Genomic DNA, 27,339 nt, shown 5'->3' with positions numbered 1-27,339 from the left:
CAGATTACAGATCAGCAGTGTAACAAGGTAGATGGGGCCAGTCCAAGCTGTTTTCCCCACAGAAAGATGGGAGCTTATATTTTACCCCTTAATCCTTGCTCAAATGGCCGCATTGATTTGATTGATGTATAATGTCTTCCTAGGCATGTTTTTTTTTGTTTTCGGAAGATGGATTTTCAAACAAGAAGCTAAGGAAAAGAAGAAATGTCTGTGTTGTCTGCATCAGAGATTTTGTTTAGACCAAAAGCCTGCCTGTCATGCCAATACATCTCTGCCGCAGACAACAGAGCGCTCTGAAACCTCATATTCCCCGTGGATAGGCATTTTTTGAAGGGCCCTTAAGTCCTTTGTCTAGTCCTGAGTTGATGAGCGTTTCTGTCTTTTTGTTTTGAGAAACTATGAGTGATCGCGTTGGACATTCAGACCCAGAGCCTACATTCATAAAACATCTTTGAATAGGACTAGCGATTTGGAACCTATTTGCTCATCCCTGGCTGTTATTATTTGATGTATGACTTGATATCTTGGTTCTTACCCTGTAGCGTTTCTGCGGCTCACATCGTTTTGCTCTTACAAGTAAGAATTTGCCTGATTTCATTTTAGTAAAGGGAAAGTGTCATAAGTAAAGCAGCAAATACAGGTTTTCCCACTCATCCTGGAAAATGAGAGAAGAATTAAAATGTCCTGGAAAAGTCTTGTGTTGTCAATGAAAACTGTTTCACCATTTTCCTAGTTACCTTTACCCGGGAATGAAATGCAATGCTATCTATCAGAGCTCCCCAAACATTGCCATCTGAAAGGGCCAAGTTATGTTCAGTATCATATTAACTTTCAAATGGTAGTTTATGGACGAGATTATTTCGAATAGGCTGCTCTCGGTTTATTTCAGTTGCTAAAGCTGTCATGATGGCTTGCTTGTTTCGCCTACAAAAGTTTTAAGTTTTATGATTCAATGCTTGCTCAGAGCAATGGTCTCAATGTGTGTTGTTGGGCATTATTGAGAGAGTTGGATTATAAAGGAAGAGAAGCCGGGGTCAGAACAATAAATGGGAGCCCAAAACACCGCTTTAATACTGGCTAACGGTACTTTTTTACTTTTACTGCCAGCACTGTATCTTCAAACATAATGCTGCATTGCGAAGGTAAACTGGACCAAAACATGGCATGAAATGTTTAACTTTTGTAGCAATAAAGTGAAGTGTTCTGCTTCTGCAGGTGTGTTTGCATTATCCTATGATCAATTCGTCATCATTTCTAAGCATGTAAGAAGTGATTTCATAGCCATAGACCGCACGTCTCGATAAGATAGGAATAGTGTAGATCACTGTCTTTCCTAGAGTTCATTTCCCAGGACTAGAGTGGGGACCCTGAAATAGTAATGGCAAAGCTTAACTTCAGTGATCTGATCACGGATCCAAGCTCTGGAAGATAATCCTATGCTTTATTCATAAAGGCTACCGTACTGTCAATGATGCCATTAGGGTATTCACAAATGTCAGAGAGACCAAAACCGTGGTAATTTTATTAATTTTTCATTGAAGTAGGTGCGTACGTGTGAGTCCTATAAACAACAGCGCCTACCTTTACTTGTACTGCATTGGGCATTTTCAAAAAATTCACAATTTATAAAAGCACAAGGGGTATGAAGTCCTGCAGCATTTTATTGGCTTGTTAGACAGTGCAGAGTAAAGAGAGAAGGCAAACAGAGGAGAGAAAAGCTTCATTGCATACTTGCAGACTGCATCATACCTGTCTGGCATACAGATGTATGATCATGTTAAGCATGACAGTAATGGAATTGCTGTGAAATGTTTTCCAATGCTTCATTTCATTGTTTCTTTCTTTTGTTATGCGACCAAGTTCGGCATAACAATAGGAATAGTTTGAAATAATTTATTTCCTGCCAAGTGAGGGCAGTCATTCACTTGAGAGGGCTTGAAATATTCAAGCTCTCTTGTCGTGTTGGCTTTGCCAGCTCACCTTCTCGTGTGTTACTGTTCCACAGAGCTCTGCCAACGCCAACTAGCTCCTATCTGCTAAAACTTGCTTTCTGTACTCGAAATAATTTCACAGGCTTTAATTTGAGTGACTAAATGAACCTGCCAAAGTCGAATGGGCAAAGCATGTTGGGACTGTTCTGGGAGAACACAACATTGTTTTTCAGTTGGTTTGTCTTGTGCAAAGGCAATCGGTCATACGGCAGAATTTGAATGTTGGACGGCACAGACTCTCGTACATCACAGTAAATTGTGCTTTGCACTGCCAAGTCAATGGGCCCCGTCGGTCAGGTTATGGCAAATTACATATTGTATATAAAACATCTGAGGCATATGAGAAAAGACAGAAGGAATCTACTAAAGAGGTTGCACTTGTTAAAATCCATACCAAAATGAGCAGATAACAGGCAAGTTACAGTAAATGAAGTATTGTCTGTGATAGACATATTAAAAGTGTGCAACAAAATGAAGAGTAGGTATCATATATATCTTCATTGAACAGCTCCTTAACACCTGCCTTGAGCATCAAATTGGCATGGTTAGTACTATTGTAGGATGTCTGGGTTACTAATTCATTGTTTGACATTTTCATGGATCACCTCGTTATTGTAGTCAAGAATTCATTACATTTTCTTGTGTTGGATATGTTATGTCCTTGTGCCACCTCTAGCACGAAACTAATTGCTCTCCTTGGGACATGTAAAATTGAACTTAATTTGAGTTGACCTGCTATTCACATCCAAGAGACTGCTACAGTAAGCTTGTAAAGGGGCCATTTCCTGTCGGCAGCTTGCCGACAGAGCAGGAAAAAGAAGTCTCCTGTGTTCCCCCATTCCGCTTTTGTTTTCTGTCAACCCTTCTGTTAATTGTCATTTTATGCATATAAGATTACACTGAAATGTCCTTGCACGGCTATGCAATTTCACCTCCAAATACCCCTGGTTTTTAAGATATTTCCCTAGGCTCTGTGTTCCTATGAGGAAGGTTATGCAGTAGCTTTGATCAAGGATAGAGCCACAATTGAGTTGACTGCTGTGTTTGCTTGGTAAACCATCTGCCACATTGATGTCGAGTCCGATCCATTTCATGTTGTCATATTGGTCTTCACATTCTCATTGATTTTCATGTTGCCGGTAAATCTAATGAAAAACTATTTCTGCTCTAATTTCTTCTTCACTATACTTATGTGAGCTTTATTGTACGATTCCCTGTAGCCGTCAATATGAACCAGTCATTGCCATGGCATTGACATTCCATACGCACAGTGTGCTGAGTAAAAGAATAAACAATTGGTGGTTTGCACAAGTAATTACGGAGACACGTCTTGCAATGTTTGCCAATGCCAGATCTTTTCAAACGCATCATTTTGGCATGCGCTCCATTGCAAATATCTGTACAATACTATATGTAAGAGTCTTACCTGAATGTAATTCACCATCTGAGCATGGTTGGTTATTATACTTATTCACTTGTTAATGCGGATACAATTGAATTAGAAAAAAACTGTTTTAACAGTTTAATTCAAAATGTGATTTTTTCTTTTAGATTTAAAAATATAACTAATTTATTGCATTAATCTGCCTAATACTTAAGCTACGATATTTATAATATTACAGTATTTGAGCCAGTATGATGATAACAGTACTCTGGCTGCCTTCCATTTTTGTGACACTAAGGTACAGAGGTCTACATTTGTATATTAGCCAAATCACCATATGAATACATCGTAAGCTTCACTCTGCTTTCAGAGTAGCATCCTCTCCTGATTATGGTCCCCTAAAAGCCCATCTTTATAAAGTAGCAGTATTGAGGTGTCTGAAACAGTTTTAAGCCTCTCATGATTCATGTTTTAATTCCCCGCACCTACAGTTTGAGGCAAAGCAGTTTAAGCCACAACTGTGCGTACTGGATAGAGTTATGTTTGTTGCCTGGCGACGTTGGCTTATTAAACAAGCATTGGGGGCTCAATTATTTAAAAAAGAAACTCTTGCCAGATAGATGGTTCTACGTGCAGTGCATAAGATCCTATCAAGTGAGTCTATTTCATGTACATCTCAAAGCCGTCCAATAAGGTAAAGTGCTGCAGGGAACGGGAAACTGTACAGTGGAAAAACATTTCTCTTTATTTTAACCTTAGTGTAATTATGTGTATGAAAATGATATAGAAAAGAAATTAGCGATTTTTAGGAGCAATTACTTTTACATTTTGCATATCTCCTTAAAGCTGGATTTGTGCTGGCTCTCAGACCAATGCTCCCCCTGGCATCAGTAGAAGCAGACGCCGCTGCTGATGACAGAACTGAGGAAGCAGCCGTCTGAATTGATGTAACTGCACCAACTGAAGACCTCATTCTGAACTCCGTCGTATCGCCAGTGAGAGTCATAACTCTTTCGCTAAAATTCAGCGCAGCAGACCTGCTTTTAGCAAAATCAAGTCGCTCAACTGTGTAGAAAAGCACTCCGACTTCTTTTTGGAAAAGTGTGGAATTAATAAAGGAATGTTTGAACGACTAACAGTTAAAGTAACTTTAAAATTAAAACTGAAACAAGCTACAAATGACAGCCTGACCCCTGACCTCACTCATTACCACCCACTATTGTGCAGTGTGCCCTTGTGACACCAGTGTTCGCAATGTGCCGAAATGCTTTGAGGTGGCATGACTCCAAAATCCCATTTTTCCTTTGTGTGTTTTACCCTTGTGGCCTTGTGGTGCAATGTGTGAATATGCATTTTAGTCATTGTGTCGAAAGTGTAAATTCATGAACAAATTCAGCCCGCACATTTCAGAGCATCGAATTAATGAAGAGCTCATCGGGTGATTCTTTACTCGAGTATGAATATTGATCATGTGTCTCACAAACTGTCAAGCAATGGTAGTGAAGAAACATTGCTATTTTATTTTAGATCGCTGTGCTAATTTATTTTCTGAACCGATCCAGTTGAGATTTATTGCCTCTCTAATGAATACTGTACACTTCTTCTGTCGATATTTATTCTGCCATCTACAAAACCTGTTACGCTTTTCTTGTGTTATTTAAAAAGAAAATCTTCTATTCTATCATTTTCTCGGTTGTTTGAGATAATGTTATGATACATTTTGATTGACCTCGGTTCCCACAGAGGGCCCGGTGTATTGTGAGATTTAAGAAATGCATTGCCATTTAGAAAATCCCTGACTTTGACTTTTTGGAGATCTGCCAGTTATCTTTTTAGCCAAAGGCTATTCTAGTTGAAGCCTCCGCAGTGACTCGCCAGCGGGAATATGCATACTATAACAATTCTTTCCCTGTAACTTTTTCTCTTGATTTATGTCCGATTGTTTCCAGTGACCTTTTCATTTGGAACAGTTGTTCGCATTAACCTTTTATATGCGTCATGTTTCTTCACTAGTGGCCCAGAAGAGAGACTTCTGTTGCCAGCAGAAAAGGAAAGGAAAGAAACAGAACTGTCATTATTTCAGACATGCCAGCCTCCAGGAAATGAAGGGAATGCTCTGAGCCGATACACATGAACTCTCGCACACACACACACACGCACATCATTTTTCCATACAAAGTTAGCTGTCTCACCTACTGAGTATTATTGTTTGATAGATTGATATCGGGGGAGGGGGGCTGGTGACACCAGCTCAGCCTTTAGGTGCAATATCAGTCTGGCTGAAATGTAATTGTTCCAGCACTAGTTATTTTTTCTGTGTAATTTCTCCTGTCACAGTGGAGCATTCCTGTCTTTCCTCGCCTCAGCTCATCTTGCCTCATCTCTTATTGTGCCTTCCATCCCCTCTCCTATAACTCTTTTTCGTCTGTGTTCTGCCTCCACTCGGTTTTCACATCCCTCTTTCAACCTCTGTCGTTTTCTTCTCCCAGTCCAATGTCCAGCCCACGAGGTGCGTTTCGACTCAACGGGGGTGATCTTGAGTCCAGGCTACCCCGATAACTACCCCAACCTCCAGATGTGCTCCTGGCTGATCAACGTGGAGAAGGGTTACAACATGACTCTGCACTTTGAACTCTTCCAGACAGAGAAGGAGTTCGACATCTTGGAAATATTTGATGGTGGGTTCTGCTGGAATTTTGTGTGGTTTGGGGTCTTTGGTAAAAATAAAGTAAGCAGAATCAAAGTGCTTTTCAGTAATACATTCATACTTTCTTATATCTTTTTTATGCACTACTATATGCAGCATCCATGTTTTGAATGTGGCATCTCACAGCAGATTTATTGTTCGAGCCATGTGTTCAGTATAATAAATGTTACTCTTTGGTTGATGCCATGATTGTCATTTAGAAATGTCATGGATATTAGGTCTGGTGTTGTCATAAGCGTATCTGCAATTATTGCTATTTCTTTATAAAAAAATGATAGATGCACCTTCATGTCTGTCTACAATAAAACTTGTCTTCGACACAGATTTTGTTTCTGGGAAATTGAGTGCGTGTCGTATCTGTGTTCAGGTCCCAACATCTACAGCCAGAGCCTGGCATCGCTCAGCGGTGACATTGAAACTCCCTTCAGCCTGACCACCACGGGCCACCAGCTACTGCTGCGCTGGTCCTCTGATCACGGCACCAACCGACACGGCTTCCACATCAGATACGTGGGTGAGTATCAAAGTATGTATCCAGCTTATAATCATATTCTCTTTTTATTAGAGCTATTTGAATATATTTATTCTCTAAACTACAGTATGGTGATAAAAGTCATGGGTTTACAACTCATTGTAAGCACTGTGTAGAGACACTTCATTTGAACGAGTGATAACACTACAGTAGGGGCAAATATTCATTGAACCTTTCTCTGCTGCAGCGACTGCATATTACTGCGGATACAATGTGACCCCATGATTTTTATCACAGTGTGCTGTGATGGTTCCGGGGTATTATTTATCGAGTTTTTAATATCAGTTAAATTACAAAAATACTTCGAATTTCCACAGAAATGATAATGGATCCCAATAGGAGATGTTTTCTCTCACACAAACCATGAGGCAGGAGGAAAGTCACTGGAAGACTTCCATGCTGTTTTGCACTCCTTAATTTAAAAAGGTTTTAAATTCTTAATTGTCTCTTTAATAAAGCAAGTGGTGCTAAGCAAGAGTATCATAGGGACTCTTCTTTCATTTGAAATGCATCAATAATTATGAAAAAGCACAAAAGACATTCATTTTTCATGTTATGTCTCTCCATTATATTTAATATACTAGTGTGTTACTTTGAAAGCAAGTCGGTGTGATGAATTTTGTAGAGAAAACTCCTCTTTGACTTGATTGACTTGAACAGGAGCTGCCCTAAACCCCAGCGTGTGCTATCACATGCTATCTCCCAGTCATGCTGATTTGAAAGAATGTTTGACAGCATTTGTGAAGCACACAGCCCTCCCTTGGATTTTCTGTCCCATCGGCTATTCAGTGCTCATATTCTGGAAATCTAATTTACCTTTTCTGTGTTGGATTGGCTGTAAGATGAGGGAAAAGGAAGGCTGTGGAACAAATAACTGCAGGATGCACCGGTCTTGCATGTGTTCAATCAAATTGAATATGTCCGTGCCCATAGTCCAGGAGAGGAATAGTAATAATGTGATTTTGAGGACTTCCTTTGCTGTGTGGCACATCGCCCGAGTGAGTGCTAACTAGATGTGACACTCCTCTGGCATCTTCCTTCATTATCTTTCTGCATTTAAAATGGAGCCTTACTGCAACTACAATGTTCACCTGAGTCTTTCTCTAGAGGAGCTGTGTTAATGCCTCTCATCCTTCTCTCTCTTTTTTCCTGTAAACATCTGCTTATCTGTTCTCTATCCCTTTCCTTGGCTTCATTCTCACCTTCTCTCCTGTTTCTCGCTCCTCTCCCATGTTCCTTTATTCCTCGATCAATCGTAGCGATGTACTGCAGTACTCCAGACTCCCCACAACATGGCTTTGTAGTGAGCCAGACCGGGGGTCATCTGAACAGCATGGTGCGCTGGGCCTGCGACAGGGGGTACAAGCTGATTGGAAAGGGCACGGCTGTGTGCAAGAAGACCACCTATGGCTACTACGCCTGGGATGCGCCAGTTCCCGCGTGTCAAGGTGAGCACATCTGCCCTGGCAGCCATTTTATTTCCAACTTGAGCCTGCCTCTCTCCCTGTTCTTCACTGCCTCTGCACCCCGGTGCTCAGCAGGCTGGCAGACAGGCAGGCGCTTAAGGCACCGGAGTGTCTCAGCCCAAGCCCTGTTTTTGTGTTGTTAGCAGCTGAACTGATTGAGAGCCAGTAGGCCTACCCCGTCAGGTGGAAAGGAAACGGAAATCAATCCTCCCTTCGTCTGTCAATTTCCACTTCTTCAAATTACTTTGGCTAACTTTCCATTAGCATGCAGTGTCTGCTGCTGTTGGGTCTCACTCAACTAATTGGGTTCTTTGATGCGCACATGTGAAATGTGTGCATTTACGTGCGTATGATTGCATGCACTTGCACAAACACACACACACACACACACACACACACACACACGTTCACAGAGCAGCAAACGGCAGCAGATGGTGTGCTCAATTGCATTTTAGCGTGATGCATTGAAATCAAAATATGTATGTCATGTGCTATATAATGATTTCAAAAAAACTTCACACCTGTGATTAATTCCGTCATTTTGGTAATTGCACATAGCTTCTCCAAAGTACCCAACTGTGGCTGCAAATGAATTAATATATTCATGTAGACGCTGTCCATCTGCTATCTGCTAGATGGTGGAGATGAGATTACAGTATGTTCAATCCTGTGTATGATAATGTACAGTGTATTGATCCAGCATTGCTCATGCGTCTCAGAGAGCAAGAGCAATGACCTCAAATAAGGTTTCAGGCCCACTGACCCTATATACACTTAGGAAAATGATTCATCTTTCTAACGTTGAAACTTTCCATCTGCAGTGTGGAAAAATGTTTAGTTTAGCTTGTGATTAACATCTGTTGGATTGTGACTTAGCAGTGCTCTCAAATGAATGTTGATTGATTCTCTCACGGGGTGGTGAGGGGCAATGTCTTGGCTTCAGGCCATTCTGGCATATTCCTACCTTTGATGTTTCTCAGTATGCAGCTACCAGTGCTGCTCCATTTTATCATATGTGTGTTTGCATAACTGTTCCCGTTTAGTCTGGCCCTGCAGATGTTGGTTTCCCCGCTCTACTCTCTCGGTCTGACTTGGCTCTGGTGATAAACACCTTGAAACCTACTATCTTGAGCTTTCTGTCTGGTTTAAGCTCTGAGGCCACAGTAACCCAGATTCACTCTGTGTAGGGGCAAGGACACAGTGCTGTGTGGGAGTGCTTCATAGGAAGAGTTACTGTTGAAACTATAGTTGCATGTACTAGTCACTGTTTTCAAATGGCCCACTGACAAATTATAATCATCCCAGATATTTATCTGGAAATTTCACTGACTTGGTTGAATAGGTATTGGTAAAGAAGCTAACTTTCTTACGTTACAAATATTCTAAAACCGTAGAAGGATAATGAGGACTTTATTTTTGATAACATCCCTCTCTGCAGTGTGTTAGACTACTTCCACTCTCAAGGGGCCAGTCCTATATAGAAGACAGAGACTGCATGGATTTCTCTAGTTGGTGAAATTTCAAGAGCAGTTTTGGGGATTCAATGACCTCTTATAATTACAGTAAGCAAAGGACTTGGTTAAATGTTGACATTAGTCAAGTATGCCAGCATCATTATTATAAATACATTGGGTGGGTGTAAATACTTGTTTTTCGTAAATCGTTGTCTGTGGTGGTAGGCGTACTGTTTTTTGATTTTCGCACTTTTGCGGTGACCCTGTAAGAGACTTCTTGACTTGTCGTAGCAGGAAATGCACAGGTGCAACTCATTTCGTTAATGATGGCTCAGTTCCATTAATGATGGCTCAGTTCAATTAAGTGGTCCAGTGAGCTAGCACGCACAACACCAGAGATATGGCACTGGCTCAACTAAATCGAATGCAGTCATTATTCATGTTACTAATAACACCTGTGCTTTCCCCGCTGTGACTTGTCAAAGTGTTTGCCGAGAGAGAGGTCTGTTGTCGCACTTCTACGGAGGCGTTCAATGTCAAAGTTGAGCAATCCTTTTCTTTTGGGTTTTTACTTATTGTTAATTGTAACCATTTGAAAGGAAAATAAAAAAGTAACACATAGCTGCTCATGTGAATTACATAACTAACAATTGACATTGTTGTGTACCACAAAGGGGTTGCACGCGCCCCAAACGCTTGTGGAAGTACATACACGTGTATTTAACACTTGCTCACAAACATGGGACCGTTTATGTGCTTACACATACTGTTTAAAAGAGCATGTGCCTGCGTTTGTCAGGCGTCCCTCTGCACATCTCTCCAGTATGTGTCTTGTACTGCACACAAACATGTGTGTTGACAACCGTCCTCCCGCTGCCTACAGCTGTGTCATGCGGTGTGCCCACTGCACCAGTGAACGGAGGTGTGCTCGCCACTGATTACTCCGTCGGCACACGGGTGACCTACTTCTGCAACAGCGGCTACCGGCTCTCCTCCAAAGAGCTGACGACCACAGTCTGCCAGCCAGACGGCACCTGGAGCAACCACAACAAGATACCCCGATGCATCGGTGAGTAGAGGATGTTGGGGGAGAGCAATTTAGAGAGGCGGGCTAACCGCAACCCATCGCGGGAGAAGTTGAGAGACGAGAATAGGGGGAACAAGTTATGGAGAAGACACTGATTTTGAAATTGTTTGACGGCTGTGTCGGGAGACAGAAAAAGTGAGAGTTTACACAATTCTCTGGAGAAGTTGTGGAATATCAAACAGTTCCAACAAAACACTGCTCTGTAAAGGAAGGTGTCATGGAATATGGATTGCAGTCCCAACAGAACCAGGCATTCTGGTTTCATTATGAAAACACTAACTTGTTGGGTAGTGATGATTAGATGGATGGATGAAAAGGAGGAATAGTTGAAAGGAAATCTGTAGCTGGCGCTGGGGTGAGTGTTTGACATGCCAGTGCAACGCCTCCACGTTTGAAAGTCAGTTTAACGAGTGACTGACAACACTGTTTACCATTGAGACCAATGTTTATTCCCTGCTGTATGTGTGTCTCACAGCAAAAAGGGAAACATAGTTTTTTTTTTTTTGTTAAACTCATTTGGTTTTAGAGAAAGCCAATGCATAAACAGCTTTGTTGTGGAAGAACATTTGTATACAGTAACAGCAGAAAAGTTTCATTTTACATGGATTCATCTATTCAACTGATTACAATTCAAATGTAGATTAAAGTGTTTCTTTGTAACTATTTCTATTTGTTCTACACTGCTGGGCTGGTACATATGTTTACAGATTTTGACTTAGCAGTGTGTGTGTGTGTGTGTCTGTGTGTTTGTGTGTGTACACAAGGGATGAGAGACAGAAATTGAAACAGTCAGTCCATTTGTATCACTAACAATGTCCACTCCCCACCACCTTCTTTTCTTTGGCACAGTCATCATGTGCCCGAGTCTCAGCTCCTTCTCTCTGGACCACGGGAAATGGAGGATCGTCAACGGTTCACACTACGAGTACGGAACTAAAATAATCTTTACCTGTAACCCCGGATACTACCGTGTTGGCCCCGCCCACATCCAGTGCCTGGCTAATGGGGTGTGGAGCTGGAGAAGCGAAAGGCCTCGTTGTAGAAGTGAGTGACAACACATGAAATCAACACTTCACATAAACAATGAACTAACCAAAAGGATAATGTTTCGTGAAATGAAATCTCCTTTATTTCCATTTTTTGCCATTGCATTATCATGAAAAATACCTGAAAAAATCATTGGCGAATGCACGCACGTCGCATGTACTGTAATTCCACAAAAGTCTATCTTTCATAGGAAAGATAGACTTTTAGACTATTTGAATACAAAGGTTCAATTCCCTTCTATTCTATGTCCTGCCTCGCCTCAGGCACACTAGATTCATGGATTATGATGTTGCAAGACGTGAAGAATTGAACACCTTATTCACAGCTCACCTAATTAACTGATGATGCACTTTTTTGCTCTTCATTTTCTCCTGTCTCAGCCTAGGCTGGGTTTAGTTCATTGCAGCAATGGGAAATAAAAGCTTCTCTTTGCTGCCATGGGAGCTACGTTTTGAGTAGCAAAAGCGCTGAATAGCCTGTGTAACGGCAAAAGGAGATGCCAACCAGCACGATGAAAGATGGTGCTTCAAAGGCAAACACCATCATTATCCTCCCCATGATATAGTACAGGTCACTCTTTTATTACATTAAGGTCGGCAAGATGGGTGTAAATGACTGCGCTCTCCCATTGACTCTGAAGATTTAAGCCAACTTCCATCTCGTCTTGCTCTCTCTCTCTCGTGTTCTCTCTCACTCACTCTCCTGGTGTCTTGATTTTTCGTTCTGTTCCTCCTCCATCTCCATCCTCTTCTTACTATCGTCTTCATCCTATTGCAGTCATTTCCTGTGGGGATCTACCTACGCCTTCTAATGGGAAGAAAATTGGCACCCAAACAACCTTCGGAGCATCAGCCATCTTCAGCTGTAACCTTGGCTACGTTTTAGCCGGATCTACAGTTAGAGAGTGTCTCCTCTCCGGCCTTTGGAGTGGGATGGAGACTCACTGCCTGGGTAAGCAGGGTCTTAATGTTCTCTTTAACTTCATAAAGGACAGCCTCCACCAGGGTCAAACGCTGCGGGTGATCTGTTCGGACAGGATATAAGCTTTTTTTTTTTTGGGTTGGGCCAACATGCCCAGAATAGAACCAGATGGGGAAGCAGAGGGTGGCTATAATTGGTTCTGTTGCCAAGTGTGTATGGCCAATTACTACAAATATTTAGAAAGATGTCTGTTTTTTTGTCGTGCTGGCGCTCAATGCTGCCACTTTATATTTTCCTTTCCTTTGGGCTGGCACAGATCAGACTGTTTCAGACATTGCAGAGCGCAAGAAGAATATTTTTCTTTTGCAACAAACTTAAACTGATTGAAGCATGGCGCTGTACAGTAGAGCCCCCCCCCCCCCGAGTCAGTGTGATTTGTTGTTAAATGGGAGAGAGCACTTATACAGCCAAGGCTGGCCTGAATCTATGAGACACTTGCCAAACTGTACCAGCACAATTTGAGCTTGTTGTTAAGATATATAAACAAGAAAATAGGCTACAGCGTAGCTTACAACAGCTCATCTCGGCTCTGTACTGTGGAAGAAAATGAGACATACGTAATTACTTGCGCTGCATTCAAACCCACACAGCAGCAGACTGTGACGGTTTCCCTTGCAGCCCGTTTATCAACGCCGTGGCTCCAGCGCTCCAAGCTCCGTTCAAGATTGGTTCAGTTCATTAAAAGAAGGGCACCTCTCTTGTTTAGTAATGTGGCTGTCGGGGTTAACATAGCCAGGGCCCTCTTGGTATAGTCGCCTACTTCAGCACTATCTTCATAAAATCTGGCTGCTCTCAAGTGGAGTGTGATAATAAAATGCTCGGCTGAGTTTTTGGGTGCGCGGGTGAATTAGGGAAATCAGACTCAGAGTCAGTGGCAATTTCCCAGGTTTTAAGTGTCAGTGGAAATCTCAGCAAGATTTCTCGTCTCTGAAAGGCAGTTATTGTAGCTGAAAGTAACACGATTACGTGCATGAGCGTATTGCACAGATATTGAGGAGTTTCACATGCGTCCCTCTGTCTACTGTAGATGAGAAAAGCTGAGTTATCACCATCAGAGAAGCTGAAGCCAATATGAATTTAGAAATGATAATTCAGAGATAATGAGCTGAAAAAAAACTTTCCAAATCCAATATGTTTCATGAATACACAAACTAAATTTGTTTGCCCGCATTATTACTCTGAGACTTTTTTAAATCACCGGTTTCCTCATTTCATTTTATAATACAGTTGTCAAAATGCAAAGTTATTCAAACGTGATAACACAATCAAAATTGTGTTTCTACCCTGCAACTATCGTCCATTAGTTCAGTGGACACCACTGCGAGCTACTATTCTCAATCACTAGAGAGCTGAACTTAAGTATTGCACCACATGAATGATAGGCTGCTACAGTTCAATTATGATTTCTAATGCAAAGCGCATTGCATCTAGTGCACACATTTGACCCCCACATTAGCTACAACTGAATTGTCGCGTGCGTTCAGACACTACAATCGATAGGGGGATGTGTGCTGTATGTTCATGGCCTCCTTTACTGAAAACAAATCCTGATCTTGTTGAGAAAGAGAGAGAAACATTAAGGAAATGGTAAAACATTTTTGCAATGCTGTATGTTTTTCCTGCAGCCGGTCACTGTGGTCTACCGGAGCAGATCGTCAATGGGCAGGTGATCGGGGAAAACTTTGGTTATAGAGACACAGTGGTTTACCAATGCAACCCTGGATTCAGGCTCATTGGCTCCTCAGTGCGCATCTGCCAGCAGGACCACAACTGGTCTGGACAGCTCCCAGTTTGTATCTGTAAGTGCTTTAACACCAATTCTCACTGCCTCATTGACTGCCAGAGGGATCAGGTGTGCGTTATACTGATGGAGATGGTTGTATTTTTCGTTCCTGGATTTAAATTTGGTAATTCTACAAGGGTGCCTTTTAATAGGTACATTTGTATTTACAAGAAAGGGGTAATTAAATGTGATGATTTGATTGCATTGTTAAAATAAATCAATTGTTAAAAATGTTAAAGATTCTTACAGATTTAAATCACTGTTAAAAAGCTTCCTGCTCCTTCAATTATAGAAGCGCTGAAGTCAATAGTTGATACATATCCTCATAATGTGACTCTTAATCTGCTAGTCACCTATTTATGGGATGCGATGTGAAATGTGCTGTTTACCCTTTCCAAATCGAGATCATGTCTGGATTCATAATCACCCTATTGTCCTTTTGAGGTTAATTATATGATAATTATATTCCTATGATAGGTGTCACTATATGTCACCTATTGATCATGGTTATTGAATTTTCTCTCTCTCTCCACACACTGTATTTTCTCACCCCCTCTGCTTTACCTTCCCTTTGTGTCCATCATTTCATCTTCCATCCTCACCCTCCCTGGGTGGTGCGTGTCAACTTCAGCTGTCACATGCGGACACCCAGGTAGCCCTATCTATGGCCGCACCACGGGCGATGGCTTCAACTACAATGATGTGGTGCGCTTCTCCTGCAACAAGGGCTACACCCTGGAAGGGCCCTCCACCGCCCAGTGCCAGGCCAACCGCCAGTGGAGCCAGCAGCCGCCGACATGCAGAGGTAAAGTCCAGCTACAGAGCTCCTGCAGAAAGGATAAATGATTGGCAGCTGGACTGACTCAAAGTATCAGAAGGATGCAGATGTAACTTGACAGTTGAACTAAAAAGCTGCTTGTCACTGCCAGCATGTTCAGCCAAGGCTCAAAACAGACATTGCCTTAGGAGACGAGACATAGGGGGGGGGGGGGGCAAAAACAGCAAGAATTTGGAACCAACAGATTTGTCACATCCATCTCATGCATCTCATTAACCACCAGCAATTATCCATTTCTGAAGAGGGTGCCTGTCAGTGTATCGCTACAACTAAAGGTGTTTTAGTGTTTGATAACAGAAGCCACTTCTATCTAATTCTTGCTCCTGTGAAGCAGGCCAGCCGTCAGTAGAGCAGGTAGCTGCCAGCGAGCAGAAGTAGGATCCAACCAAAGCATTGGAACTGAATGAAATGGCTTTTGCCGGTGCTTTGTGATGGTTCAGGCATCAGAGGCTAGGATGACCAAAAGAATTCGGAAGCCAGCAGATGTATCGTGATCATCCAGGAATCAGCGGCCAGTGACCGCCAGCTTGCACAGGCATTGACACAGAAGCAGAATGGATAGAGGAAGTGTCCACACATCTATTGATCTGAATGAGAAAAATCCATATCTGCTCTACTTGTCTGAGTAAAGCATTAGGCAACAACATCTGGAGCCCTTGCCTCGGAGCAGAAGCAGGGAAATGGCAATAACGAGCTTGCAGCTGAATGTATGGAACGGGAAGAGAAAATGGGGAATTGTTTCTACAATTTTACTGCCAGTTGTTACCAAAAGGCTTGCTGCAGGGAGAGATTACTTTGATGGCAGAAAGCTCGGGCTACTTTAAGTGGAAGACATCTTATTGAGAGTGTCAGACGGTGGCTGTGTTTTAGCTGTGTCCAATTTTTGTTTGCCCAGGTAAGGCTCATTAGTGGTGCGTAACAATCAGCAGCTCTCCAGACATTTTTTTGTGTAGGACCATAGCAGAGAAATCTTTTCTTGTGTGCCCAAAATAATTTTGACAGTTTGACAATGCTTTTTTTCCCGAATATATTTTCCACCATTTCCATTTTTTCCCCCCCCAAATAAAATGGAAATCGACAATAGATATGTAATGCAGACTGATGGAAGCTATTTATTTTAACAATTCTTTGAGGGGAAAAAAAGAGCCTTTTCATATTTGCTTTTGAAAATGCTTCTAGCATTACAGATATTTGTTGCAGTGTGAAGCTGTGATTAAATGTAGGTACATGTGATCTCAACTGGCTTAAACATTCTATAAAACAAGGTAACAAATCAGGAAGTAATCATTAAAACCCAATTAAAGAAAGCCTATTTAAGGGATATCCATTGTGTCTTTAATTGGTCTGCTACCTCTGGTTCTCGTCGACCGAGGCTACATTTGCCAGACTTTGCCCATTTAAAAATATCCCTCTTGGCATGAGCTTTGTTGGCAGTCAGATGTGAAGAGACACAGTTTTCATTACTGTGAATGGCACCATAGAGACGGACCTGGTAAAAGATCAAAAGAGTAAAATCACATTAAACTGTCATGACTCCCTTTGTCAAAATCTGTTTGTTTCCACTAAGATTATCTCACAGTTAGATAGCTTTTCCGCATATTAGCATTATTGATTTAATTTAAATGTAGCTCTGAGCTTAATTTCACCCTCATTTATTTTCAGCTGTCTAAACAAGCGGTGAGGTTTTAGGGACTCTCTTAAATGGATGCTTGTGAATTTGTGACGATAGACGTGCCTTTACTTCTTTTGTTTTTAGGAGGAAGCGTTAGGTGATACTATCATTGACAATGCTTAAATATAGCCTGAACTCACTTCTCTTCCTATTTGTTAAATAAACAGAAAAGGCCACTGATCGGGTCATATCAACAGTTCTATTATTAACTCTCTGTGGGAGCATGCTGACAGATATAATTTATGCAAATGAGGCTCCAAACAAAGGAGACTGCAAAGCTTCCAGGAAAGAAAAGTCAGATCCCCAGTGAAGATGCTGGGTGGAGTTAATTAGGCAGATTGCCACATGCCTGTTAATATATGTGCTGTCTTGTTTTTTTACTCGATGCCATGTTGAGGAATAATTAGGGTAAAGAGTGTAGATAAGACTCCATTTTTTTCTTCCAAGTATGCAGCTCCAGCAGTAATTTGCCTGAAATAAAATAAAAAGTCTGTCTAGCCTGGAATATCCTTGCAGTAAATAAAATGTATTTGATTGCTACTTTCAGTATTCTGCTGTCTGTATTCTCCCGTTATGATTGAACTAATTGAATGACTCATGATGGCATAACATGATAACAAGATATTTATTTTCTTTTTCTTTCAGTGGTGAACTGCACAGATCCAGGTATCCCTGCTAATTCTATCCGGGAGAGTAAGATTGAGCACGGTATCTTTACATTCGGCAGCGTGGTCTTCTACGACTGTAACCCGGGATATTACCTGTTCGGCTCGTCGGTGCTCACCTGCCAGCCGGTGGGCCACTGGGACAAACCTCTACCAGAGTGCATCGGTACAGTGGCTACTTTCAGTATTTCCTTTGCGATCAACTGGCAAATCACATTGTTCTCCTGTCTTTTTCTTGTACATTGTTCAGTGCGTCGGCCTATTGTCTTTTCTCCGTAATTGGTGCATTTGTGCAAAAGTTAATTAATTGAAGCAAGAGTTTCACTCTCTATTGAGTGTCCACAACCTTGTTTGTGTCCTCATTTGCTTCTAGAGTTTAAATGGCTCAAGTTTCTAAATGCTGTGGCTGAGAGCATCTGTGTAATGTTCGATGCCCCAGTGGCTTATGGTTATGTTGCACTGTGTTTAATGGAGAAATGGAGAAACTGTCATAGGGCCAGTTGTTCAGGCTATAGCTAATGTTCCCTCAAAACCAAACGCTGAAATTCTAGAACAGTCTATGAGATGTAGGGGTTATCTGAGGTTTTAATGTTGCTCTCAAACACCTGGCTCTTCATGCGCTCTACTTTTGCGTGAGGCCGCCAACAGTAATGACCTATTTCTCGTGAAATGATCAAGAGTAAAACTCTACATTTAGCACACAGGCTCAGAAACCCCTTCATGTCACGGAAGAGCGATGACGCACAGAATTTACTTTATCAAGCGGAATTTTAATTAAAGAGATACACAAAGTGTGTCTGTCTCAAATGTTTGTTTACGTCGCCGGGCTTCACTGACTCTTTGTTTAGAAATTGGATTTGCTGGCATTTCCTTTGCATTATGAGACTGAGCTGATGGAGTGAAAGCACCCACAAACATATGTAAAGGTCAAAAGAATAATAAAGTAGCACAGCAATTGATGTACCGAATCAGATTTTAGTCCTGAAAACAATCCAGTGAGCATTTTATTAAGTGTATATACAATATTACATCAAATTGACTTTTTCTTTTATGGAAAATGATTATGACAATGAAGTAGCTCTGCAAAAGTAAACCAATGTCTGTTTTAGTATTAAGGCACAGTAGTCTTCTCACATGGTTCCCTCTGCAGAAGCTTCCCTGAGCTGCTAATAGACTCAAGCGTTTGTAGCTCAACATGCTACCGGACTGCTTGTTGGTTTCGGAAGTGTTTCTTGATGAAGCAGCAAGCGATGTGACTATGTCTGTTCCTCTTTCATCAAGCCATATATTAACGGCAGAAGACACTGGGTTGTCTCACCAGCGTCATTGTGAGTGGTGATTTTTGCTGAGCCATGTTATTTCCTCACTCTCTGTCATGCAGAGGTGGACTGCAGCCACCCAGGTACACCTCCCCACGGAGTGATGAGCGGGGAGACGTTTACCTTTGGCTCCACGGTGCGCTACTCCTGTTCTGGGGACCGTCAGCTCATAGGAGACTCATCACTCACCTGTCAACTGAACGGACACTGGAGCGGTCCACTGCCCCACTGCTCAGGTACACAAATATAGTCGTGTGCACAGACACACACACACAGACACACACACACACACACACACACAAGCATTCCTGCATGCTTTCACACGACAAAGTCTTTCTCTTTCACTCTTCCTTATGACACTGAAATCAGTATCGTATTACAGAGTGATAGTTGTTTGATTTGTTAAGTAGAGTTTGCTTTTATTGTAACTTGGTCTGTGCTTCCTACGCAGAGGTTTTCTGTTTACCCGCACATGTTAAAACATATTTTCTCACTTACCTCTAGTGATATCAAGCCACACAGATGTTAGTTCTGTTTGCCCAGGCTTTGAGATATCTTTGTCTGAGATTAATGCCATCACCCCAATATAATGGAGTTTAATGGAATTCTGTTTGTGTAGTTCATAGCAATAAAAGATGACTCTTAAAAAATTCAGCAGCTACATTTTTTTTCGAGAAACAATGGCCCTAATACTCCACAGAGCCCACTGTCAACAGTTCTCATAAGGACTATTTCTTTGGTAGTAAGTCGTTCAAATGAAAACTTTTCACAGCAATCTCTCTGGATTATACAGACAAATCAGGACACACATTCTAGAGAGACATGTTGCTTTTGAATTATTTAAATGCAATTTCTCAAACAAAATTCAAATAAACTCCATTGTATTTGTGCCAGAATTTATTTTAAACATAACCAAACATCTAGTAGCTGGGAGCCCTGGCATTGATTGGATATTTGGCTAGAGCCTGTGTAAAGAGCAAACAAGCACAGGATATTTACCAGCCACTGTGGCTCTTACAGGATTTCTTTTTAAAAGTGCACCTACATAACAAAATATCTGACCATTATTGTCCACAGATTCCCCCTTTACTCAAAGCAGTTCCTGCATTTCATTTTTCAGAACAGGCACTGTTGTGGTTTATCTGACGTATCTGCATTTGGCTGATGTAACTGTCAAAGTACACTGATGGTGGATCAGTACGAAATAACCCAAACAATAACCCTTGCCCATCATTCCTCTTCGATTCAGTGATAGGGAGTTGGGACCTCACTCCTCAGCCAAAGAAAGTGTCGGAGCAAATGTTGCTTCCTACATAGAACAATCAGTCGGGTGAGAGATATCACCCCTGACATAACCTGAATGCAGACTCTGGCAACCAAAAGTTTTAACAGAATTTCCTGTGTCCAGTGTTCAGCACATTTAGTTGCAGGCTCTTCTCTTGTTGTTTTCTCAAAACCTGAAAGAAAGTGTAGTCTATGTCTGCAGAACTACAAATGCACCCCCCCCTGTCCCCCGTCCCCCGTCCTCTGAGTTCTTCCCTCCCATCTCACTTAAGCATTCCTGACCATTTAAGTGGATTCTCTTTACTGAATGTTCACTTGGTTTGTTCAACTCACTGACCCAGAAGTAATGTTTGTAAGCAGACTCGTATGACGGTGGGTTTTTTTCTTCTTCTTCTTCTTCTTCTTCTTTAAATGGAAGTGCAAACTCTCCACTCACCTTCAATATTTTGTATTTACTGAGACAGTTGGAAAGTAGCGAGGCAGTCGAGAAGTTAAACTCCCATGATTGCAGAGACTCAAACCTATCTCATTGTCAGAGTTTTCATGATATCCTTTTTGCAGAATAGAAGGAGTGACACGGAGGTGTTGTGGAGTATTTATTTGTTTGCACCTGCATAATTATCTGCTGTGTACAGCCAAATAGCCTACAATTAATATTGTAGGCTTGAAATTATAGCCTTCAAATCTAAAATAGCATGTAATTGTAATGCGTGTGGCCAAAAGAAGGAGTGTTGCAAGGTGGACAAATGTTTTTCTTCTTCAGCCTAGTATTTAAAAGCAATTTGGTATATATTGTCGAGATGCTTACATGTAGATCAACATCCTACTGTTACGACAAACAAGGAAAGTGAGCATTTTCATTGCTTTGTATTTCATTTCATCACTCACTCTGAGCAGTGCATCACCAACATGAGATCTACTGCCTATGTTTGTTTCGAAGAAACCCGGCCAATAAACTCTGCTTTAATCTGGGAAAAACACATTTAATACCAAACTAGATTCAGTGCATTTCATTTAACTTGTCCAAAACCTAATCAGCATCAATTCATCACTTGAAAAGTGAGATAAGAAAAGCCAATATGAATCTGTTCCCGAGTATTTAAATTGTCAAAGAGCAATTGCTGTTTAGAGAGTAAACCCCTGTGGAGGAATTTGTGCCGCAGAATAAGAGTCCTGGGTCAGTGACCAGAGGGTTTCAGTCATAATAAACGATGCTGTGACTTACCAAGCTAAACAAAAAGGATGTGCTGAGGTGAGCCACATTACAACAACACACTTTTGAACAGATGCTGATAGGAAAATGAATGGCATTGGATTGAAAATGGAATCGGAAGCAAGACCCAATCATGATCATATCGATGTTTTGTGACCTGTAGGAAACTATATAATATCTATGATACATCATTAATATTGATGTTGGTTATAGGTGGTAGTTACAGTGTAAACGCATTGTCCTCACATCGTTGCACTGCATCAGTGCTTCTAATTAACTATGAAATCGACAACTTACAATGGAAAAAAAGACACCTTTTGTGTAAACATCTCACAACTAATCTCGATGCATCTCAATGTATTGCATTCTCAATTTTCTGTACTGCTGCACAGAGGCTTGATGAATTCATTTCCATGAAAGTGAACATCTGTTTCAGCTGTTGGAAGAAGTTGGAACCACAACGCGGCTTTAACTGAGTTGTTGCTTACAGGATGTGAAGTCGTGATGCAGCAAATTCACAGGCACATTAGCAAAAACCATCTGAGGTGATGCATTTACTACTGCAGTGTTAGCTAAATGTATGACCTATCCGGAAAAGTGTTAGTGTATGTTTAAAGCCTCTGGATTTTAAAGTTTATTTGCAGAAAGGTTGCTGCGGAGTCTATAGACAGCTTTATCTGTAGCACTAGAAATTATTTAAATGGCACATTTGTATTCTCGGAGAGTGTTCATCACCGATAGCAACACCATAATTTGGGCTATGAATTCCTCAGAAGTCCAGCCCAGCCTCCGCAACAGTTCTCATCTATGTATCCATCCATGCGTCTATCCTTCCTCTCATCTGTCCTCCTTCGTTAATTAGTAAGAGGAGCCTTAAAACTGCTTGCGAAGCTATTCCCCTTTTGTGCGCTGCATGGCTGAGTTAAAGGCCTTATTATTTCCTCACAAAGGGAGCCTGGTGAACAGACATTAACTCAGATTCAGACCAAATCCACCAACATCCCAATTAGAGAGATTATAGCTGTCACAGTACATGCCGAGCCGGGCTGCCTCACCTAACCGAAGGAGTCTAATGAAGTACCGACAGCTGCTGTGAGACATATATATATATATATATACACACACACACACACACACACACACACACACACACACACACACACACACACACATATGTGCACACACAAGTGGACATGCACACAAACACAGGCAACAAATAAGTATGCATACTTAACATGCACTTGCAAAGACAAGTGTATGCAAGTACAGGCACAGACAGAGAGGAAGACTCAAACACACGTTCAACAAGTACACTCTCTGACAGACATATGCAATACCATGGTCGGCAACGGTACACTTATTTTCACACACACTCATTGCTTACCACAGCCACACGCACACACACTAATCATCTCTGGCTCTAAGCCCCTGACCTGACAAATCCTGTTTGTGCACATTTGAGCAGTGGGATGCGTGTAGAAGATATGAGCTTGTTTGTCCAGTAAGGCTTTGTCAACAAGTCCAGTATTACCGCAGCTGATGCACAGGGTGTGTGCCAAGCTCAAGGAACAGGATCTCTCGCAGCCAATAAAGCACAGATCCTTCACAAAGAGACAACACATACTGAACTGTACAGACAACACCAGTGATCAACCTGTCTGTCTTTCTCTCTTGTCTCTCTGAATAGCTGTACTTTCGGCTTTGTCTGTTCCTTTTTATCTCTCTCTTTCTGTGATACCCTGTCTTCTGATGCCAAACATTTTTTGTCTTTTATTGCCTCCGCTGGTTTCATTTCTGTGAGAACGGAAGCGGCGGTGGAAGTGGTGGTTATTGTCATGCGTGTTATGTTCTTTTCCCTTTGCTCTGAGGATGTCCCCAGTAAAAACAAAAACCCCTGAATTCCGTCCTGACACTCCGCTTTGCTTGCTGTTCATCACAACATAAAATGTTCCGTAGTTATGGAACCACCCTGACTTCATACCTATCATCTTTCTCTCATTTTCTCTGGCTCAGATAGAGAACGTTTTCTTTTTTTCACCCATTGGTGGTGAGCCTAATTGAGAACACGAGGAGAGACTATACAAGAGCCACAGCATCTTGTTTTATACAAGTTAATTTATAGATGTGCAAGATAGGCACTCCACAGAACAAAAGACAGGAGAGATAATTCAGGATAGTGAAAGCGCATTTGGCATCAGAGGTCAAACTGCATTCATCATTTCTCATAACCACAGCTGGTTGCCTTTTAATGCTGGCCCTGCTGTTTTTATGGACAGAAAGCTCCTGGTGTCAAAGCAGTGTAAGGTATTGGTCCTCCAGGTTGTTGGCGCGGTGACAACTGCTCATTGGTGCATTGTGTGTTTTATAGCTGCCTCATGGAGGACTAAAAAGATGTACAGTTTGAGTCTAAGCCCTCTCTGTATTGTCCCTCTGCTTGACAGGAACATTGTGTGGTAATTCACTGCCGTACCAATTTAAAAGGGCCCATCTGTAAACACAAACATAGACAGTTGAAACGGATTGCTTCCTCGGAGTCTTGTTTACATTGCCCCCCTGTCTGGTTATCTCCCATTGCAGGCGACTCTGCAGGCACCTGTGGGGATCCTGGCACACCTGTCCATGCCACCAGGGAGGCAGGGAACTTCAAAGTGCGCAGCAAGGTGCGCTTCACCTGCGCAGTGGGACATACACTGTACGGGTCGGCAGAGAGGATCTGCTTCCCCAACGGGACCTGGTCGGGCAGACAGCCATTCTGCAAACGTAAGGGAACGCTGTCAAATGTATCTGTGATGTTACTTATGAAACCGTAGGAGGGGAGCGCATAGGGGTCATACAAAGAGGTAATGCACACATACTTATTCATACACACGTATTCACACACAGGCCCACAGACGCCATGAAACTTCTACAGATACACAGAGAGATGCACTAGGATAAGGCATCGAAGCACTCATAGCACCAAATATTAAAAGCTGCCATTGAAGGCTTGGGGAGATTGGGGAGAACTGATATTTTAATTCTTATTTTTTTAATTTTAAAATGACCCACTGATGAATTTGATATGTTCGCTTTGTTAAATTTGTTTTGGTATGGAACTCAACCTCTCATCAGCTGTAGTATCGAACATTTTCAAACTGTAACCAGCGGTGTCTTACACACAAAGACAGCGTGACTGTGCATCGAGTGTACAGATAGATGCTCATGTGCATCCACACCTATGCACACAAATGATTGCAAAAGCTCACAAACAGTACTGCACCAGATGGATAAGTATCTCTCTGCTGCAGTCTGGTGTTTCCTGCCAGCACATGGTGACTGTGACTAGCTTCCAGATTGCAACCAAAAAATTCATTAATTCCAGACACCTAAAGCCAAGTTCTTTTTGGATTGTGATAAATGGATCACTGTGGATTTTGGAGATATTAGTTCACTGAACGGCAGCTCTACATCTTGCATAAATTACCCCCAGGGGTCAACCGGATATGGAAGCAAATGTGTGACTGCTTCTGCTTTCTTCTACTTACTGTCCTTCAGGTTGGCACAGTGCTAATGACATTTTTAATATGATAGGCTCTCTGAACTACTCTCTGTATATCTTTGTTTTATCCCATCTCTCTTGTTTCTCCTTATTTTACTGTGCGTCTCTATCTTTATCCTTTCTTTCCCCTGCTGTCAGTCTTTTTTTGCTTTTTCCCTGATTTCTCTCTGTCTTAATCTCATTTCCTGGCTGTCTCTCCGTCCCCGTCCACTACTCCATATGTCTCTCTCTCTCTCTCTCGCTCGCTCTCTCTCTCTCTTCCCCCCCCCCCTTTACTCCACATCTCTCTTCCACTACCTTTTTATCTCTCCATCCCCCGGCTGAACTCCTGATTTAAAGATTGTTTTAGCCGTCCCTCCACCTCAGGAGGGAGGGGCCAGAGATTCACTGGAGCCTGAATGAGTTTCAGTGCTGTCTGTCTGTGATCTAAAGCCCTGTCTAGTGTTAAAACCCATCCATCCATTATCCACAACCTTTCACAGTCTCTGGGAAACAGTCACTGTGGATATTCAGCTTAATATTTTCACAATACCATCAGGGCCTGTTTTGTTTGTCTGTCATCATGTCTGTCTTGAATTATAAAAAGAGGAGCCAAAGAGGCTCCCGTACTATATTTTTGGCGTGTGTGTGTGTGCATAAGCTTGTGTGGGCATTTACAGTACACTAATGTGAGTATGATGGCACCTGCTGTGTTTGGGTATGTGCCTGAGTGATGCATTTGCACCTTGGGGGGGGGGGGGGGTGTGTGAGTGTGCGCGCACATGTGGTAATTGAGAAATCACTATCGCACATACAACACATCTGCCTCCTGCTAAAATCACTATTTCAGATTTTCCAGGCAATTAGGTGATTGAGAGAGCAAATCAGCTTGTAATCAGACATGATTTGGAGCAGAAGAAAAGCACATGAAACAAACTCTGTCGCTTCCCCTCTGCAGGGATACGTTTTTGTTGGTGTGTTCTGGAACTGATGTAACAGTTCACTGTAGAAAGTCTATTGTGCATCTGAAGCAACACTTTCCATGGAATATGTGCTTATTGCCAGGAGTGATATTTCATGTATTTGATGTATTATAAATAATTCTGCATGCTAAGTTCTTGTTAAGTGTTAACTTCTGCTTACTCCTTTCGAACATATATTTGTTTATTTAGAATGTGCTGTATATGTTCTCTGTTCATTTTATTGGTTATTCTTTTTAATTTATTTATTTTGAGTTACATTTTTAAAAATGTATCTAATCTAATATTATTATTTTTGTCAAATTTGATCAAACTAAAAGTGCTCTTGGTGTTTCTATACAGCACTAAATGTCATTACCGTGGATGTACTATGAGACTTGACAATACACAAACTGCACTTCATTTCCTGAAGAGTCATCGATAGGTGTGATGGGGATTTGTGTACTGCTGCGCCAGCTCTGCTCATTAGGCTCTCTTAATAAAGCGGTGATGCTGTATAGATTAGTGGTTCTTTACGTGTATGGTTCACAGCTTCTTTTTTTTTTTTTTTTTTTAAATGCTGATGTGAGGCACAAACACATAATGTGGGACTCTGCCAATGATTTCTATCTGCCCATTTCAGAATGTTCCCCCTGAGTGCTTATCGGACAGAGCCAAGAAACTACAAATATTATATCGGGTCAAAAGCAAAACTGCAATTATTTCATAAATACATATTACTATTGACACAATATGGAAGAAATATATTTTTCGCAGCCCTTTAATCACCTTGAGACCTTCAGAAGTCATCTTTCAGCCACCTTGGAGACTCCCAGCTGTCGGATTGTGAATCACCGATATGGAAAATAGAAAATCCATTACTTTTTTACACTTGTGACCTTCACCTTCTCTCTCTTTTCTCCCCTGTGTTGCAGCGGTGCAGTGTGGGAACCCAGCCACGCCTGCTCATGGTCGTATTTCCCGCGTGGATGGCACAACCGTCTCCCACTCCATCGTGTATTCTTGTATTGAGGGCTATTTCCTCGCTGGCTCGCCCACACGACAGTGTCTGGCAAATGGCACGTGGTCTGGAATGACTCCCAACTGCACAAGTGAGTTTTATATGCACAGAACACCAGAAAACACTACAGAGCACACTTCATTGTTTCTTGGTTGATTACATTTAGCTCAGTCACACGATGCACCTACCTGGGCAGAGTTGGAATAATATCGTCGATTTTTAAAATAGAGAAGAAAAATAGCTAAAGATAGGACAAGGAAGGACGAATGGGTGCTCCTGTTGATGCATAGCAGTACATTGCTGACCTATTACACATAGTCAGTCAAAATAAGTGTCTACAGTTATGCTGTGTGAACAAGTGAAGCATGTCATTTATACTGTAAGGCAGATAAAAAATTAAGAAAGACAGGCCTGAAGAT

The 27,339-nt window shown here is 41.8% G+C and overlaps 1 protein-coding gene across 1 annotated transcript in view; it reads left to right on the top strand.

Annotated features, from left to right (window-relative positions):
• The window catches only part of LOC306699603 (CUB and sushi domain-containing protein 3-like), a gene marked incomplete at both ends in the record, with an annotated part of 199,653 nt that overhangs the window by 141,865 nt on the left and 30,449 nt on the right, over positions 1–27,339 (top strand). The window contains 12 exons of the mRNA XM_079164257.1: positions 5,865–6,053; positions 6,450–6,608; positions 7,874–8,062; positions 10,418–10,603; positions 11,471–11,665; positions 12,446–12,619; positions 14,275–14,448; positions 15,064–15,237; positions 17,588–17,773; positions 18,989–19,162; positions 24,001–24,183; positions 26,835–27,011. Coding sequence (XP_079020383.1) covers positions 5,865–6,053; positions 6,450–6,608; positions 7,874–8,062; positions 10,418–10,603; positions 11,471–11,665; positions 12,446–12,619; positions 14,275–14,448; positions 15,064–15,237; positions 17,588–17,773; positions 18,989–19,162; positions 24,001–24,183; positions 26,835–27,011 — 2,160 coding nt within the window. The remainder of the gene's footprint in view (positions 1–5,864; positions 6,054–6,449; positions 6,609–7,873; positions 8,063–10,417; positions 10,604–11,470; positions 11,666–12,445; positions 12,620–14,274; positions 14,449–15,063; positions 15,238–17,587; positions 17,774–18,988; positions 19,163–24,000; positions 24,184–26,834; positions 27,012–27,339) is intronic.

This window comes from Pholis gunnellus (genome assembly GCF_910591455.1).
Source record: "Pholis gunnellus genome assembly, chromosome: 8".
In the NCBI taxonomy this organism is placed as follows: domain Eukaryota; kingdom Metazoa; phylum Chordata; class Actinopteri; order Perciformes; family Pholidae; genus Pholis; species Pholis gunnellus.
The sequence above is the reverse complement of the archived record's forward strand: the minus strand, read 5'-3'. Positions and strand labels throughout refer to the sequence as shown.